Raw genomic sequence first — 13,746 nt, 5'->3', positions numbered from 1 at the left:
TTTTTTTAATTGTATTGTTTTGAAATCCAATATACTGCAGTTTAGTAATACAGGGTGCTTCAAAGGTTTACTAAAACTTTAAAAAATTAATGGTGGAAAGGAACAAATGATGGCAAAAAATTAAAGTTTGCACAAATGGAATCAGGGGTAAATAAATTTTTCTGTATAAAAAAAAAAATGTTCCCAAGAGTCAACAATGGACAGTGCTGGGATACAATATTTGAGGTAGATTTATGAAAATTCGTCCATATAAATCCGATGACTGTATGTGCATTATTCATTCAGTGCTGGCAGCCCGATTTGCATAATTTGCTTCACATATTGCATCTCAGCAATATATGAAGTAGACTTCTGGGACTTTTTCTTATTTAAAAACAAATCTGATCTTCTGATTCCATTCACGTGACCTGGAATTTTTTCATCATGATTTAATCCTTTTCAATTAATTTTTGAAGTTTTAACAAACTTTTAATGCATACAGGAATGTCCAGGAAAAACCGGTCATATGGTCACCCCAAAAAATGTCAAACTTTTCATTTTATTTGTACAAGGTGTTTTCTTTGGCAGCGAATTGTTTTTTCAAGTCACAAACTACAAATTTTTCGAGTCTGGGAATGTGCACCAAAAGACAGGCAATGACATTTTTTAAAAATTGTTGCTTGTGAATTTTCTGTATCTTGAAAAATAATTCATAAAATTTCAACTCCTGTTCATTTAACGAACGGGGGGGGGGGGGGGGGGGGAAATCGTGAAAGCTCTAGTCTTCTGTACTTTGATTTTTTTCACATATTGTTCTTCTGTTTCTAAATTTTTCAAGTGACGATTGATAAAGTGTATATTTCATTGTACACCATATTAATGTCGTGTTTACTTGTGGTTTTCAGGACATCATCATCATCATCGACTAGTTTGCCTTCAGAAAACTCTCATCTAGAAAGTTCTTTAGATGCCTTACTGAAATCCAGAACAACAACACAGGAAAAAGAAAATATGAAAATGAACGATATCACTAACCTACCAGATGCAACTATATCAACTGCAGATAAAATCGAGAACATTTCCAACACTTCCATTTCTAACAAAACTTCCGATTTTGATTCGAACAGTTCTGATCCTCTATTGAAAAACATTTTCAATAGCTCTAAAGGAAGTTTGGAAACCGTTGATAACAGAAACATCTGCGATAGACTTCCCAGTGTCACCACGAACGTATCGTCAAATATGGACCTGACAACTATCTTGCAAAGTGCTTCAGATTCGACTCGACCTAAAATGGTGAATGAAATTACTAAGCATGCAGACTCTGAAATTGTTTTCAGCTGCGACACTGCTTCTGGTGCTGCTGTTATTGACGCCTCCAGTGTCTTTGAGGAAAGCAGACGCTACTTGATGCCGATGAACATTACTTCAAGCACGGAAGAAAATTCACTCGAAAATAACGAACATTGTAAGATGGACATGACGTGCACTGATGTCTCCAACAAAAGCATGATTCGTTATGCCGATGAAATGATACCCGAATTGAATGAGAGTTGTGAGGCTGATGATGTCAATGAAATGCACCCTTGCCACGATGATTTTGACATCTTATCAGTCCCAGAAAGGCAATGGACTGAAAATGATTTGTGCGTTGATAAAAGATCATTAGTGTTAGAGAATTCAATCATTCAAAACAGATGCTACTTAAGGTCAATGATAACTACTACTTCGAGTGTGAAAGAAAATTCACTTGGGAATAATGAACATCATAAGATAGACATGACAGGTGCCGATGTCTCAAATAAAAGCATGATGATATGTGATCCTGATGGATACATACCCGACCTTGATGAGAGTTGTGAAACTCATGTTGTCAATGAAAGGGATTCGTGTCATGATGATTTTGACATCTTATCTGTCCCTGAAAGGCAGTGGACTGACAACAATCCGTGTGACATTAGTAGATCATCGATGTTGGACAAGTCTGTGCTTCGAAATTGCAGTGGTGAAATGAATGAATCAGTTGGAAAAAACCTCAATCATAGCCAATATCAGTATAAGGATGTTTCAGATGAGGTTTTTGTCCCTGAAAGTTGTGAAGAAAACAAAGAAAATAATTTTAGTTCCAATAGAAATAATATGCTGTTTGCCGCTAAAAGATTGGGAAAACAAGGAATGTTGTCATCTCAATCGGATGTGATATGCAAAGATGCCATCAAGACTAAATCATTAGGTGTCGCTGCAGATTACATCGAAGATTGTAAAAATCCTTCTCTTCAGAATGACAGCTTTTCTCCTGCTTTGTCTCTAGACTCGAGGTCCTCTATAGAGTTAGAACGTCATAGTAATGGTTCTGATTCTGTTGAAATGTGTCCAGAACTGCTGGGTCAGTATTCATCGACTCATTTCAATTCCACTAATTACCATCACCAGCAGATGGACCTTACATCGTTTCCATCTGACAATGCCGTGAAGAATACAGAAAACATCACTATTAGTGGCTGTGATAATAAAACGAATCACTTCTCTCATGTTATGAATTTCACCTGCCAAGAAAACTCTAAACTGGTGATCTATTATAACAAAAATAAGCCAGCAAATGACACAGACATGAATTTCACATGCTGCGGCGATGCTAAATCTCAAGGGACTCTGGAAAAGAAGTCGGAAAGCCCTCTATCTGGCTCAGATAAGCTGGAGACCCTCATATATCCATGTGCAGAAATAATAAGTGGAGATGCTATGAATGCAGAAAATAACAATGATGATGATAGCAAAACAAATCGTATCACTCGCTGCATGAATTTTACATGTGTGGAACCTGCTGATCGAACTGAAATTATGCGTGCTGCGAGGGACAAGGGTATGAACCGTATTTGTCACAATGTCATTGAATCACAAGTGATCCAGGATGAGACACCGGAAAATAAAAGTGTGTCTCATCAAACGAAACCTGAATCATTTACCTCATCATCGAGTACGGAATTGAAGCCCAGTGATTTAGAAAATACAAAAGGCTCTGTTCTTGACGACTTTGGTGATAAAACAAAACGCTTTGCCCAGTTAATGAATTTCACATGCCAGGGAAATTTCAAACCGACATCATTTCGTATCCAAGAGGATAAAAACGACTCAATGGACATCACTAATTTAGATTTAGCTTATCATAATAACGCTGAACCCCAAATTATTCAGTACAAGAGGTCAGAAAATGAGAATTTCTTGTATGCTTCAGACAAAATTGAAGCTTCTGTATTAAATGCAAAGAAGAATTCTGAAGGTGGCAGCAGTAATGGTTTTGGTGGCATGACCATTCGTTCCACTCATCCCATGAATTTCACGTGTGGCGATAACTTTTGTGACAAAAATGAAGATGATGAACCCATGACTTTTGATTTTGAAAAAGAGGAAAGCTCGCTTTCAATGGATATTACAAGTTCCGATTTAGTTCATAGTGATAGTGTGAAATCAAAAGAGATTCTATATGATGTGTTAGAACCTAGAAATATTTCCATCATGTCATATGAAGTAATGCCAATATCATCCTCAGAGTCAGACATGCAAAACAAGCCTGGGAATATTGATAATGTGGTAGCTGCTGGGTCAGATAACTGTTACAATAAAACAAGTGGTTACACCCATTTTATGAGTTTTACATGTGCAGGAAATTTACAGCCTGTGGAATATCATGACAATGACAACAAAAATGATTCACTTCCTACAAATGACATAGGCCTGAATGTTACTTGTCATGATGATGTAACTCAGGGTAAGAGACCTAGCAACAACAATCTCGGTGGTGTGTCTGATCGGATTGAAAAGTCCATGTTAACTACAGTGTCGAACGTGCCAAGAAAATCCAGTGATTTAGATAATTTCACAAGCAGTGATGCTGTTAATGAAAAAACAAACTGTTTAACACATGTTATGAATTTGACATGCATGGAAAAAGTACAACCTGTTAGCTACTGCAGCAATGATGATAGGAATGATTCAGTCTCTATGGAAATGACAGATGTGAACTTCACTTGTCATGATGTCATTGAATTGGAAGTGATTCCAAAGAAGAGGCTGAAAGATGACAGCCCATCAAATGTTCAAGATAGAATCGAAACGTCCGTGTTACCTCCAATATCACATATGCAAACGATACTAGTGAACTCTGATAATTTACCTGAGAAACTTGGTGACAATTACATCAAGAAAGTCAGTGGCAAGAGTTCTGTAATTGATATCGTCAAAGATTCATTGCATGATAGAAGCCTTGCCATTTCGAACCATCCAAAGCTGGTGTGTGATGCACCAATCAGCAAGAACTTTGTGGAGAATAACACTCCAATGGCATCAATGGAAATCAATAACATCAACGTGGATATGAATTTAACATCCAGCTGCAATGTTCGTCCGAAGAAAATTTCTGGGGAAGAGGAAATCGGAGCAGTTGCTCCTTTCCTGAACAATTCAAATGTACATAATGACCGTCCAATCTCTGTTAATCATCCTTCAAGTGAGGCTCTAGTATACCCGAATGCCTTGTGTGTACCTGTCATTGTGAAATCGAGTAACAAAGACTCGTCTGCACCAGTCAATAACAAAAATTCTGGTCACCTGCCAGACAACTCAAGTAATTTTAATGTTAAAGGATTTGGCACAGGTTCGAAATCTTCCAGCATCACCAACATTGTTAATGACCAGTTGAAACTGCATTCTGAAAAAAGTTCGAATATTGTCAATCAGGGCTGCACACAACAATCAAATAAGTGTAAGAAGCCAGTTTTTCATTCAAATATCATTGAAGACGTTGACGTGCAGAAAGTTTCTGCTCGTGTTGCCAAAAGCAAAACTGATATTAAACTTTCTGGCACTAATGCCACACGTCCAACAAAGGCAACATCAGCGAATGGCGCACAGTCTGTACCGGTATTGATCCCACCTCTTCACATTCCTTGCAGTGAAGATTCACAGAAACCATCCAGTAGTAGCAGAAAGTTCAAATTTACAGTCGCCATGGGATCTTCTTCCGTGAAAAGTACAGCTAGCAGTTCTAAGAAACCGAAGTTGATGCCTTATATTGATGTGATTTACAAATTTAAACAAGAGAAGAAAAAATTATGCAACAAGAAGTCGCTAAAGACTCAAGTTGAACCGGACCATTCATCGAACAGTGATGAGGCCATTGCTAATGGTGATGCGGTTCATGAAAGAAATGACATGCTGAGCAAACAGATGCATCAGAATGTTTCAAACAGCAATCTAGGTTCATCGCTTGATATTGGACATAACCTTCAAGACTTTACCGTGTCTGACACCAATGCTGAGATAAAACCTACTGGTGCCGATATCATTGAGAATGGTAAATTAGATTATGGTTTAGAAAAACAGTTGCATTCAGTCTTTCCGATTAGTGATTTAGATTCCCATCCTGGTATTGATGATCGTCATCTGCAAGAATCTCCTGTGTCTTGTAACAAGAGTGAAATGGAACTAGACTGCAATGGTGGTGATGGGATTGCCGCTGATGTCATGGTTCATGATAAACAAGAATTGCAAGACCTGGAAGTACCCAAAAGAAGCATAATTAGAGATCTCAATTCATGTCTTGGTGATAATGAGTATGATCTGCAAAAATGTTCCTCATCTGAGATTGAGTCTCAAGTGAAATCTGATGTTAATACCGATGGAATCAAAGTTTCTGAAACAGATCAAAAACTGCCCGATCAAACTGCTGTAATTGGCAATCTAGATTCTACACATCATGATAATTTGCACAAAATGTGCACAGGTACTCAGGTGGAAATGGAACAGATTGAAGATGGAGATGTCTCTAGTACTTCAGTTATTGAAGGAAATGAAATGGTGGAAAATCATGCACTTGAAAGTCCGAGCAATCAAGATTCAAGCTTGAGTATTAAAAATAACAGGCAACCAGAACCAGATGATGAAAATAAAATCAATCACTCTGATGGTGTGATTCGCGAAAAAGACTATTCGCTAAACCAATTTACTCATCAGACTGAAGCCGCAATTTGTTATCGGGATTTGGATGCGAGTATTGAACAAAATCTGCGAGAATGTTCTGTACCCAGTGGAAAGACTTGCACGGAAACAGACCTGGATAGGGAAGACTCATGTGTTTCTGATGCTGAAGTCCTCCCTGAAGTGAACGATTCACTCAGTAAACAGTCATTTCAGAATGTGGCTTGTATTAGTAGTCTTGATGCACGGACTAATGAAGACCATCATTTGCCAATGTGTTCTGTGCCTGAAAAGACTGTGTTAGAACCAAATCTGGATATCGATGATCCAGTTATTGCTGATGATGGAGATCGCCATAAAGAGGATTATCTGGACGATCAAGTATCTCAGGGAGTTGTATGTATCAATGATGTTTCATGCCCATCTGTAGAGGATCATTCTTCTGAAGTGGCTTGTGCTCCTGGAACTGTAACTCTGGTACCAGATGATGATGCATCTAACGGCAGCCCTACTGCTCTTGAGGGAAATGATTTTGTGAAACAGCACACATCACAAAATAGAACTGGTATGTACGAGTCAGATTCCTCCCCTTGTATTGAACGTGAAGATAATGATCCAGAACATCCCATGTCTGGCATTAAACCTAAGATTGAACTATTAGACTCTCGTGCTGATGAAGTTAGTATGAATGATGATTTGCCGAACAATCGGACATTTCAGAATGTTGTTGCTGTCAGCGATGATGATTCGCATATGGACACAGAATGCATCCATATTCAAAATCTTCCGGTGTCTGAACCAGTCATTGAGGTTTTATCCAGTAGCCATCAGGTGTCAGGAATCCTGCTGGAACATTCAGCTGAGACACATCATCCAGATAACGAACTTGAAATTTTACACTTTGTCTCTCCACCTAATGATGTTCATGTAGGTACAGACGAGACAATGACAAGCAGATCTATGAGAGAGCATGATCAGGCTTTTGCAGACAATGAACAGCCAGCAGCAACTGATCTCAAGGGTGCCATTCATGACATTATTGACATTATCTGTGCTAACAGTTGTTCTGGAACCGAGAATGAAAAGACGATAGACGAATATAAGGTGAGTGATGCAATTGTAAACATATATTTTAACTGGGGGGGGGGGGAAGTGAAAATATTCGTTTACTCGAGGACAATGCCCAATCAGTTGTGTTGTAAAATCCACAAAGAAAACTTAAAAGCTAAATGTACAAAAGAAAAGTTTTATTCAAAATGTTAAAACAATTTCTTAAGTTCTTTAATGAAAATAACACGCAGCTTATATTGTACCTGAAGATCTTGGTGCTCACAGTCTTTTAAGAGTCGACTCTTCTGCAGAAAAACCTTTCTTCAGCATTGTCCCTGTCAAATTTGCAGTGTGTTCTCTTAAGGACTGTGACCTCGAAACCTGTTGGGTTTGGTTTTTGAGGTTACTGTGTAACACTGTGAGCCGCAGACGGTGTTACAGTTTCTGACGCCTCGATGGACTTTGGAAATAATAGAGCTGCCAGCATGAAGGGAACCAGTGAGTTCCAAGAAGCAATTCTTCTGAGGAACCGCTAATATACCATTGGGCCCATATAAGTTGGGGTGGTGTGATAAACAGGGTTTTTCCCCCTGTAGTCGAGATGCGAGAAGGAGGTTCGAGGTTGAGGTTGGAGAGAGAACGAGGAAAGATCTGGTGATGAAGTGAAAAGATCAGGGCCAAGATGTATCCGAAAGATGGATAATTGGTGGTGAGTGCCATATCAATTTAGTTGGAATTATTCCAGGTTCGAACTCCGTTGAGGGCACAGTGGTGGTCGGCTGAAGTTGGTTTTCTGCGGTTTTCCAGCTTCAAGGCATGAATGTGAGCCGATCTCCCATTTGAAAAAGTCTCTCCGCAGAGAGCAGGCAGGCCTACAACATGATACTCACAAAACATGAAAATTCAAGCATTTCCATCCGTACTTCAGAAAATGGAAGCCAGATGGCAGCATGAACACGAAACAAGTGCAACTCGACAACATAAATTCGTTAGGGCCAAGCATACACTCAGAACACACATTCCGGCATGTGCCAATTCGTTAGAAATTCTGAAAAGGAATGTGTACAAGGTACATATTTGTTTAAGTTAGTTGGAATTATCTCAATTCAAGAATTTCTAATCATTTATTGCTTATCGAGATGCTTAATCATTTAATATTCTGCAATGTCAAGATGATATATTCTCAGTAGTAATATAACATGTTGGATGTAAATCTCCTCTTTGGATAATCCTTATTTTTATTTGATAATTCAATAAATTAATTTGTTATTATTAACCCCTCTGTGTGAATTATATTAGTTTTTGTTGTCGCTTTCTTTGTTGACAGGTGCTAATACACAACGCATAAAGATTCCATAATCGTAAATTTAATTGTTTTCCTTTTTATGCCTATTCACCAATCGACTCTGTCACATTACAGTTCATTGAGAGGCGATTCTGCTGCTAAAAACCTTCAGTATCGCCATGGTCAAATTTGCCATGTGGCAGATCACACTTTGTTGCTGTATCCAGCAATCACATTCATGCTTCATGCATTCATGCATTCATGCATTCATGCATTCATGCTTCTTCAAATAATGTTATAAACTGTCTGAATAGGTACTTATAGATGTCATTGAAGTATTGGATTATGTCAGAGGATTGAACATTTTTTACCCCCCATCCCATCAAGCGAAACTAATTTTATTACCATTTTTTGCCCAAATTTTACCATAATTTATTACTCAATGATTACCAATTTTTTCCTATTGCGAGGTTGGCCCACACCATTCATGGCCAAGTTTCTCAGGAGAATAGTAAATAAATACACCAGACTTTTGCTACCTCTTTTTTTTTTTATATCCCACTTCCTACAAATTAGCTGCAACCCAAGCCTTCCACCATACAACAAAATTATTTTCACGAGAAATAGATTCCTTTCTTGTCTCATAAATCACCACAGCCAGTTCTCTCATCCACATCATACAGGAGCATAGGCAGTACAGAGGAATGGAGGGGTGGCGATCACCTCATTCACAGAAAAATTGTATTCTTGGCATGAGTAGAAGGGTGAAGGTAAATAATTCCTCTCATCAGTGAACTGTTCCCCCTCCCATCCTTGTTTGCCTCAAAGCAGAATATGCCGAAATCTGTGACATACATCACAGAACAATCTGGAAGAATTGTTATGTGAATTGAAAAATCTCAGTTTCCTTAGTTTTTTTGAGATACACCTTTTAGGCAAATGATGGCAGTTTAGTCGATAACCCCCCCCCCCCCGCCCCCATAAATAAGACAGGATGTGGGGATGATCTATAGATGACTTATAGGAATGTTACTTTAGGTACCCACAAACTAGGAAAGGTTTTTCTCATTGACTCATTTTGGCATATTTAGCAAAGACGGGAATTAAAGATGTCATTAAGAATATTTCATACTTTCATAAACGGATGGTTGATGACGTAATTAATCATTCTCCCCCCCTCCCCCCACATCTCTCAATATTGAAGCAATATTTTAATTTCCCCTTTACATCTAAAAAGTCATCATGTCAAAAAATAGGATCACAGTAGACTCCCGATTAGTTTCAGACAAAAATTTCAGGTTTGATTGAAAAAATAATCTTCACATTTTTTGTTGAGTACTTCAGATGTGACAAATTTTGTCAATTGCCCTTCAATTTTGCTCACCAGTGGGGGGGGGGGGGGGGAGGTCGGATAATCGAGAGTCTGCTGTATGCTGTATTATTATTCGTTGCCTTATCATGGCACACCAGGGTTCCATTTCTGTAGGATGGAGAGGCAGCTTGACAAAGAGATGTGGGTTTTCAGAGCTTCTTGTTTGGTGATTTTGGCTTTCGACATATCCACTGAGATGAAACCATGTTTTATCTGTAGAAAATGTATTCTGATTAAAAAATCAAGTTTTCCATTATGAACAAAAAAAAAATATTAAGGTATACATCAATGTGCAGAGTGCTGTATAATTATAAATTGAATGCCTTGTAGTTAGTTATGCATGTGTATATTTTGGTGATAAAACATAGAAATTTCATCAAAGTAAATAATTTTATTTTTATCATTCAGGTCATAGGTGATATTGACGATTTGAACCGTAATAAGTCATCAATGGCAACGCCTGAAAAAAACAAGATGTAAGTATTAAATTCCTGTTCACACAGTTTATCCCCTTTGATTTCTAGTTTCATGCAGTGCACAATTGGATGCCAATTTTTTTTTTCCAGTATAACTAATTTGTGAATTTTATAAATAAAGTGTTACGATACCGAATCCTCCTTTACCATTTTTGGTAAAAGAGATATATACCTAGCATTGTTTGGAAACTGAAAAGGAGATACGGGTAATACACCCAGTATTCTTAATATGCTGTTTCTCTTCTAACACAGTTGATACTGGCATTGAATGAAGGATCCCCAGTGCACGCATCTAGTTTACCAATGGCCTGATATGCATTAATCTGCTTCAAATGAACATCAGTGTTATTTGTCCAACAAATTGCTGAACTTGTTTCTTATTAAAAATAAATCTTATCACCCTCTTATCCCATTCATGCAAACTGCAATTTTCTATCATTTGTTTTATTTTTAATGAATTTTTATAAGTTAACTAACTTTTGACTCATGTTGGCTGAAACCAAGCTTAATCGATCAAAAATAACACATTCTTTGCAAAAAGTAGGGTTTGGAATTGAAGATATAACTGAAGAAAGTTCAGAAGAGAATGCCCCGTTTAAGAACGCTGACAAAATAATTGAAAATGATATAAGTAAATATTGGATGTAAAAATTCCTTTTTACTTTGCTTAATCTGAAAAAATGAATAGAGCATGGCATTCAGCATTGACAAGTGCATGGTCATTTTGGTTCAAACAACCCATGTTTCACTTATGAATTGAATGGTGTTATTATTTCGCATTCGGTTTAGGAGTTTTGAACACTGTTCAGCAGTGGTCAAAAAATCGAACAGAATACTTGGTTTCATTCTTAAGGAGGTGACTTTGTGTTCTCCTAAAGAGATTCTTCCACTTATCTGGGGAATTAGTTCGTCCTGGATTGGAATATGCTGTAAGGTTTTGGAGACCATACCGACAGGGAGATGTAGATTTGGTTGAAGGGATGCAGAGAAGATCTACGCATTTCCTTGTTGGCACATAGGGCTTGTGTTATGAAGGGAGTCTTCATTTTTTATTATGTTTACATTGGAAGAACGCAGGTGTCTGGGGGGATATGATAGAAGTGTTCAAAATTTTCAACAGGATAGGTAAGATGGACCATGATTTATTAATATGCTGTCAATCGACTGCTTTGAGAAGGGGACAACTCCAGGTTGTGGTGTCACTGGGAATTTTTCTCTAATAGGGTTGTGAATAAATGGAATAGTTTACCCCCAGGGGTAGTGAATTCTAACATAATTGGCACGTTTAAAATAAAGTAAAATAAACACATTTGAGTAAATTGAATAAGCTATCCATACATAGATAAGACAACCATAAATATTTTTTATGGGCAGTGTATTATATTTTATCAAGTGCATATATTGTTTATAGTTTACGTAATTGCATTGGGTTGCTGTTTTCCACAATATGACATCCATATTTGTTATGGGAATATTTTTCTCAGCCACCTCGTTGGACATTTTGCCTGTTGTGGTCTTGTATTTGTATCAGTGATAATTTATGTAATTATTTGTCTTTGAAGTATTCTGGAAACACCCCCAGAAGAAATTGAAGCTGATGGTCATAGAAGTGTCATAGAAGAAATTTCGCCATTTGCTGCTACCTTGGGAGAAGTCACAGAACTTTCAAAGAAGTAGGTTATGCATGCATTGTGCATTTGCGAATTGCTTAAAAAAATGCTGTGTTTGGCTGTAGTTGGTCAGACCAGTGATTACCCATCCCTCCAGGTATTATGTTAGAGTTACATGGTCAACCTTTGTAATGTCTATCGCGTTAGAGCCAAAACTGGAGAAACATATTGAAATAATGTGTGAAGCATTGCCTAAACTTTTCTTTAAGAGTATGTGTTTTGTTTTTCCTCAGAGAAAATGTTACATGGGAATTAGACAAGGCAAGCGAGCGTGAAATATTAGTTTCTTTCCTGTGGAAAACACTCCTCATCACCATTTATTTCGATGATGTTGTGAAGAAACTAAAAAATGATATCAGACCCATCAGTCTGGTGACTATAGTGTCTAAATTAAACAGTAAGCTTTTCGCACATTTATACTTTTTTAGCATTTCATTTGGCTTGTTTTTGAACACTCAATGAACAGTGTCACTCGATGTGTACTTTGGTATTGCTTGAAGGAAATTTGTTTCACTTTATCAAGTGATAAATATATATACTGTAATTTATTCAAAGGAAAGCATCCTGGCAGATTGGCTCATGAATTGTTTTTTGAGTTTCTCGGATCTCGGGATCTTCAACTTGACTTCCCGGACAGTTCTTATTTATTAAAGGTATATATTTTAATCATTTTTAAATTCAAATGATAGAAATTAGGGATTGGGGCCATTCAAGTATCCCATCAGCAGATTTTTAGCTAATTTTGACTCCCCCACCATTTCTTGTTAGCAAAATTTCGTCATCTCTGCCACCTACCTCCTAATGCATATTGGTATCAGAGACATGGGGGACCCTTTGCCCCTCCCCAGACAATCAAAAATGTAAATTTGGTGCAAAAAAAAAAAAAAAATTAAAACGGTGTACACTGTTTTTATTTGTATGTTGTTGTAATCAATTTCTGTTAAATTCAATGCTGTCTGAAGGCTAAGAACTCTAAAATTTCTCACTAAGAAATTCATTGTGACCCTCCCCCAAATGTTGATCCTGCATACGACTCTGATTGGACTGCTCTTCGAGAATACACAAAGGGGGGTCTGCTGACCCTCCTATGTGTATTCCAGGGGGGTATTCCGAGGGTCATTGGAGGGGGACCTTCTGACTGCTGTATTGAACTTTGCTATGTAATGCACAGGAATTATTTTTCTTATGATTATATAGACTGAACACACTATATTTTTAGCTTGTGCTTTAAGTTTATTAATTTCTGGTTTAAGGTAAACATTAATTAAAAGAGTGGAATAGATTGTTGTTGCTAGTTGGGGCAAAGTACCGAGCATTGAGCTCTCGATGTCTTCATCATGGTTTCCCTAAATTCCAGAGGTGTTTATCAGTTGATGGTAAGATGGTTACTTTAAAACAGCCATTTGAGTAACTTGAAGTAGTTCCTTTCTATTTAGCGACTAATACGATTAACGGAATCATTTCGGATGCGTCATAAGCCAGATAAGCCATGCTTAGAAATGTTTTTTCAAGTGCAAGGCAGGCCCGCAACACGTGTGAACAAGTATTTCAGGGGGGAGTGGTAAATAAATACACCAAACATTTGCTTCTTTTTTAAATACCCACCTACGCACAAACCAGTTGCGGTCACAGCTTCCATCATCCAAAAAAAATGTTCTCACTAGTAGTAGTTTCTTTGCTTTTCCCATGAATCATCTCAGCTTGTTTTCTCATCCACATCATACAGGAGCATAAACGGTACAGAAGGGAGTGACTGCGATCCACCATTCACAAAAGGTCTGCTAAATAATAAGGTCTAATCAATAGGGGGGAGGGGAGGTTAGTTAAGGTGTCCACAAACTAGGGAAAGGTTTTTCTTGTTTTTTGGCATTCCCAGTAAAGATGCAATTAAGAATATTTCGTATTCGTATTTTTTGAAGGGGTGGTTGATGGCGTGAG

The 13,746-nt window shown here is 37.6% G+C and overlaps 1 protein-coding gene across 1 annotated transcript in view; it reads left to right on the top strand.

Annotated features, from left to right (window-relative positions):
• Window positions 1–13,746, top strand: part of LOC149081047 (uncharacterized) — a 34,029-nt gene that overhangs the window by 10,556 nt on the left and 9,727 nt on the right. The window contains exons 8-12 of the mRNA XM_089237805.1: window positions 885–7,059; window positions 10,071–10,138; window positions 11,701–11,811; window positions 12,042–12,205; window positions 12,364–12,461. Of these exons, the coding sequence (XP_089093931.1) occupies window positions 885–7,059; window positions 10,071–10,138; window positions 11,701–11,811; window positions 12,042–12,205; window positions 12,364–12,461 (6,616 nt within the window). The remainder of the gene's footprint in view (window positions 1–884; window positions 7,060–10,070; window positions 10,139–11,700; window positions 11,812–12,041; window positions 12,206–12,363; window positions 12,462–13,746) is intronic.

The sequence above is a fragment of the Pholcus phalangioides genome, unplaced genomic scaffold, assembly GCF_987345545.1.
Source record: "Pholcus phalangioides strain wild (caught in Gottingen) unplaced genomic scaffold, Ppha-v1.0 ptg000010l_1, whole genome shotgun sequence".
NCBI classification, from domain to species: domain Eukaryota; kingdom Metazoa; phylum Arthropoda; class Arachnida; order Araneae; family Pholcidae; genus Pholcus; species Pholcus phalangioides.
The sequence above is the reverse complement of the archived record's forward strand: the minus strand, read 5'-3'. Positions and strand labels throughout refer to the sequence as shown.